This window comes from Diospyros lotus, chromosome 7 (genome assembly GCF_014633365.1).
Source record: "Diospyros lotus cultivar Yz01 chromosome 7, ASM1463336v1, whole genome shotgun sequence".
NCBI classification, from domain to species: Eukaryota; Viridiplantae; Streptophyta; class Magnoliopsida; order Ericales; family Ebenaceae; genus Diospyros; species Diospyros lotus.
In genome coordinates, this window is record NC_068344.1 from 1,847,194 (window position 1) to 1,853,210 (window position 6,017).

Here is a 6,017-nt window from a genome sequence, read left to right on the forward strand (position 1 = left end):
TTAGCGACGATTTTTTGAAAATCGCCTCAAAATGTAAAAAAAACCGCCGCTAAAATAATATTTTGCGGCAGTTTGCAAACCGCCGCAAAATTTCATTTTTTGCGGCAGTTTTAGAAACCGCCGCTAAAAAACAGCCGCTAAAAATCAATTTTTTTGTAGTGTCTTATCCAAAGAATGCAGTCGCTGGTGACCGCGATGGTGGTTGGGAAAAGAGGGGGTGCGATGATGCATGGTTTAACTTGGTTGGAACATTATATGTATAATTCAACTTGGCGATGGCAAACACAGCATTGCTTGGCAGTACCACGGTTGTTGCTGATGATGGCGATTCTGATCATACTGTAAGCGAGGCAAAAGGGGCATCATTGGGCGACATTGTTGAAGGCAAAAGAGGAAGGGATTTGAATGTTCAAAAATTTTAGATTTCTTCTTCGAATAACCCAAGGAGAATTTGGGTACATATCGCAACTCATGGCAACAATGTAGAAATATGAAAGAAGATTTTTGTAGGCTCTTGTACTTCTCTACTGTTTCAGAAATCTAGACAGTTAAATAATAATGTCAATAAAACAATGACTAGCAACATGATATTAATAATTAGTAAACATCAAATAACGATGGAGATTATCTTATTTTATTTTGTTGTTCCACTTTGATTTATGCCATCAATTTCATTATAGTATCCAGAGAATTTGCTCACAACAAGTTGAATTGTAGACCAACGATGTCTCAGTGAATTGGGATTTCGATCAGATTCAAACTCTTTATATTTATTGAAATAGGCATATATCATTTTTCAATACCTTTGTTTTGTTTTATCGTTACCGTGTGTAGCATCCATACTAATATTTCGCCATGTTGACACAAGTATTAAATCCTCTTGCGTTGAGAAATTTTTTGTTCGTGGCTTTCTTTTGAGTGTTGAGTTTGGATGTATCAAGTTGGGATGAAGTGGTGTAACTAACTACATCGAGCGATAGGAATGAGTGGAACAACTTACCCTGATGGATTTACGTGAACTTCCTGAGGAGTCACCCATCCTTGAGCTTTTCCAACTCAAGCATGCTTAAACCGAGAGTTCTTTGCCTACATTCAGCCCAAAAGGTATTCAGTTGGTGTTATTTCATTTCTTACTTATCCTCGATATATACTACCATTCTCTAAACTCGTGGGTATTACATTGTTTTACCATCATTCCATGTGTGGGAGCTGACGCCGTGGCTAGACTGTTTGGCGTGTTAGTCTTGGGTGGCTCTGTGTGTACAAGGCAATCTCGACTAAAAAGATCCTTGAGATACAAATTGTGATCAGAGGCTCGGATATGGTGGCTTGACTGCTTTGATTGGTTGTTATGTATGATTAAACCCCTAAGTGGTGTGTTCCACTTTTATTTGACTTCCATTGTTGTATTATTTGGGGCAGAACCCTAGCCCATATATTTGGGATATTAGCTGGTGGTAATTAAGATCCAGGAAATTTGGGTCGTCACATTGTCCTTGAGCAAATTTGTATAGTATTGTTAATCATCTCCCTCCATGAAAAACAAAAGATAATTGGCCAAACTACGTAAAGAATCACAAAAATAAATACTCTCATTGTGATACAATAACTATTATTTAAATACAATATTAAATAATGTAATTGAGTAACTTTGACTTCTATGTTTAGAATCAATTTTAAAACATTACATTGAAATAATGCGATACACACATACACATAATCAATACACACATACACATATAAACAGATATACACGTACACATTATATTAAAAAAATGCGATATACATACACATAATCAATAATTAAATACACACACAAAATGAATAATCGAATACACAAAATAATAAAATACATACATACACAAAATGTATAATCAAATACCCAAAATAATCAAATATTTTCATACAAAAACATGTATAATCAAATACACAAAATAATCAAATATTCGCGTACAATGTATAATCAAATACACAAAATAATCAAAATATAATTCACCTAATACTTCAATATATACAAAATACACAATATAAATCACAAACCCAAGGGTATTTTAAGGAGAGAGTCGTCATTGCCAGAAGAGGGAGCCATCGTCGTCGCTACTGGAGCCATTGTAGCTGCTACTCTTTCTTCTTCGCCACCAAGTCTAGTTGCCACTACTCGTTCTTCTCTATCGATGGTACTTTGATCTAGTTGCAGCAGCCGCTGCTCCTTCTTAGCTGTTGTCGCCGTTGTTGCTCGTCACCGGCGTCTTCTTCAAATTTTAAATCTACAATAGAGAGTCATTAAAGAAATGCAGTATGGAGCAAATTTTCACTCATCAACTCTAGCGATTCATTTGAAGCTTAATAAAAATTTGGGGAGGGAGAAGGCAGATAAGGAGGTCCATTGAAAATGATTTACAACAATTTCCTCCTCAAATTTTGGCTTAGCAAGAATTTTTCCCTTGCGTTGGAGATGGCGTAAAACCTATTAACCAAACTAAGGCCCAACATAAAAAAGTTGAAAAAAATTCAAAAATTAAATTTTTAATAATTTTTAATTCATTTTTAAAAGTAATATTAAATTTTATAAATATTTAAAATTTATAAAAATTACTTTATATTAAAATTTAAAAATCAAACTCCAACCGTTATATATATATATGACTATATATTTACTTACACATTTAAAATCTTTTTAAGATTATTATGACTTTTTATTAGACAAAACTTTTAACATTATGTTTATTTACAAATTATTTAAAATTTATAACTGTTATAATTTGTGACATTGTCTATATAATTTTTAAATATTAAATTTATTAATTAAATATAAAATTTTAATTTTAATTTTTTTATATAATTAGAAATTTTATCAAACACAAAAAAAAAAGGTCTATAACATTAAGTTAGGACATTTCCCAAGTGTTGTTAAGAACCTATATGTTGCATCAAGGGCGGAGCCAGGATTTTGGTCCAATGGGAGCGAAGTTAAATACAAAAAATATAATTTTAAAAATAAGATAATAGTGATAATATTAAAATAATTTTTTTACAATTATTTCTTACATCTTTTTATACTAGAAATTGCAATTGTTCAAGAAAACTACATTGATTATTTGAATCTTTAAACTCATCATAACCACAAAATGCTAGTTTTTATCGTAAAAGAAGTCAAACACAATCAATTGATGCATTTAGACGAATTCAATAATCACACAGTGTTTGTTCTAACTGCCTGAAGAAAACTATCTCAATATTTTGCTCTTGATTCATTAAGGTTTCACAATTGTTTTGAATTTAATTGTATACACTATTAGTATCTCCAACATAAACTTAAAGTCTATCTTCTTCTTTTTTTAATGACTGTACCCTTTTTTCATGAAAGAATCACTATCTCCTTATTCCATATTATTTGTTTTAAAAAGATAACACTTTAAGCAAAACGTGACATCTTTGTTTATATTATATTCTAACCAATTACTAAATTCATTGAACCAAGTTGGAATGAATCGTCTTGATTTCGAGACTGATACAAACCTCTTTACAAGTAAACTCTTCTAATTTGATCTTAAAAATTAACATTGTAATATATTATTATAGTTCTTAGCCCGGGATCCGTACGAAGTTGTGCAACATTAATTTACTCAATACTTGTTTTGTTAATTTATTCATTTTCTTTAATATAAATTTCCTCCATGCTTGCTTTCTTTACTTCACAATTTTCTTCAATACTTAGTTTTATTTGCATTATCATTGTAAAAAAATAAAATTATGAACAAATTGTAAAAAATACTGTGATAATTACTATTGGCCATTATATACTTGCTTTCTTCAATACTTATTTTATTTTAATTTCTAGTAGTAAAATATAATATATATATTATTTTTAATAATAAATCATTGTAAAAAACTCTGGCCCAGTGGGAGCAACTGCCCCACTGGGCCTCGGGTGGCTCCGCCCCTGTGTTGCATGATTTAATATTCAAAATCATATAACTCATAAAACAACTTAAGGATTATTTTCATTGATAGACATCATCCCTAAGAAAAAAAAAATCCAATCAACTAAAGAATACACCTTTGCTTGTGTTGTTGTTTCTCAATCAAGCAGATAGGCCGGAATAGCTTCCTCATGAACATCATCGTCTACTCTCTGACTGCTTGATGATTCCTCATGCGTTGCCATCCTATCAAGTGTCAACATAGACCAAAATGGTTAAGCCGCTAAAAAAAAAAATGGTATTTAGTTGCGGTTTTGAAAATCGTCGCTAAATCAACCATCGCAAAACATTTAGCGTCTGTTTTTAGCAACCCCTAGAGTAACAACCGCTAAGTTATATTTTTTGCGGGGGTTTTTAAAATATTGAGCGGCAGTTTCAGAATTGCTGCAAAGAATTCCAAAAAAATTAACTTTTTTTTAATTTGAAATTGTCACAAAAATTAATTTTTTTTTTTAATTTTAGCTGTGGTTTCAAGAGTGCAGTAAAAATTAAAAATAAATAAATTTTTAAATGCCGCACCCTGCGCAAGCGTGGGAAAGGCCAGGCAGCGTACCCGGGCCTAGCCCTTCTCGCGCTCACACACACGCATGTGCTTGCATGCGTGCGTAGCTCTTGCGTGCCACGTGGTGATGCGGGAAATTAATACCCAGTCTTCCCTTCCCCAAGTTTCAAGTTTATAAAGATGTTCTCAACACAAAAGCCACCGAGGATTCCTTGGTGAGTAGTCGCCTATTTTTGGAGCCACTTCTCTTTCGACATTTTGACTTGTTTTTTAATTTGCTTAAAAGTTACAACTTTTGCTGCCCATTTCTTTTTCTTTTGTTTTCCTTTTGATTTTCTTTTTGGGTTTGTTCAGATCAATTCATTCTCATCTCATTAAATCTGTAACTTTCAGGCAAACTTCGCATGGTGGGAACCAGGCCATGGAAGGTTCAAATTCCGTCACCCATGGGAGCAGTACTTGAAGATTGCGGCCCTTTCTCGCAAATGTGCTTACCATTTTGAAGTTCTCTGCGCCTACATAAATTCTGATATTCAGGTATATTTTCTTTTAAATAACAATGAACAATGTCAATGCCTTGAGTTCAATTTAAGCAATTTTAAGTGACTTTTCATGAGAAATAGTATTCATGTTTCTTTATTTGATTATTCAGTCACATCCTTACTAATTTACACGTGTGTGTGTGTGTGTTTCTTCTAGGAGGCAACAACCTTCCAAAGAAATATTCAACAGCTATGCATGAAAATGAGCTTAGAGTCCAGCAAGGCTCTAAAAGAACTAGCCTCATCAATCAAAACGATGACACACCCATCTGCAGCCGATGTTCATATCGAGAACTCCAAAGCAGCCGCCGATGAGCTCAAGGAAGCAATAGAAGCTGCCTCGAGAGAGACCTCTACCCTTTTGGAAATCATTCGGGCTGTTGATGCTTCAGTTCCTGCAGATATCATCAAATACGTTGACAAAATTGGCGAGTCGGTCCATGAGCTTTCGCACCAAGGACATTTCAAGAAACTGGAAGATCAGTCGACTGTGTCACCGGAGAAACCACAGGAACTTCACCGGGGAACTGCAAAGCCGGATAGCGAAGTCGATGGTGATGGTGATGGTGGTGATGGTGTCATTATTACACTAGATGGAACATCTCTGGAATCTCCTGAGAATGGGAATCCTCTATCCCCGAAGTCGACTGTCCCAAGAGCCGAGCTCCAAATATTAGCTACCAACTTATAAGCCATATGGATTCTTAAGGAAAGGGAAACAAGAATTCAGAATTCTCTTTTTTGGTTTCTGTTTCATTTTCATGAATCGAAAGTTTCTTGGGGCTGCATTACAATCAAAAAGCATATTGTTCTTATTGCGTATTTGAATATAAATTTGCCTCTTTAAACCCATAATAATTAATTAGGTTTCAATTCTAATTAGAGGGTTTAAAGCAAAAGAACATTAAAAATTTTAGAAATATAACGAGAGTGAGACGCGAAATTGATCAGCCAAATTGGCCAGCATTATGTGACAGAGAAATTATGTAG

General features: G+C 33.7%; 1 protein-coding gene across 1 annotated transcript; it reads left to right on the plus strand.

Moving 5' to 3' along the window:
* The first annotated feature begins 275 nt into the window (after nt 1-275).
* Nucleotides 276-5,718, plus strand: LOC127806346 (aluminum-activated malate transporter 8-like). Its single transcript, XM_052343573.1, has 3 exons — nt 276-341; nt 4,879-5,022; nt 5,185-5,718. The coding sequence occupies exons 1-3, from the start codon at nt 276-278 to the stop codon at nt 5,716-5,718; spliced, it is 744 nt and encodes a 247-aa protein (XP_052199533.1).
* The last annotated feature ends 299 nt before the right edge of the window (nt 5,719-6,017 follow it).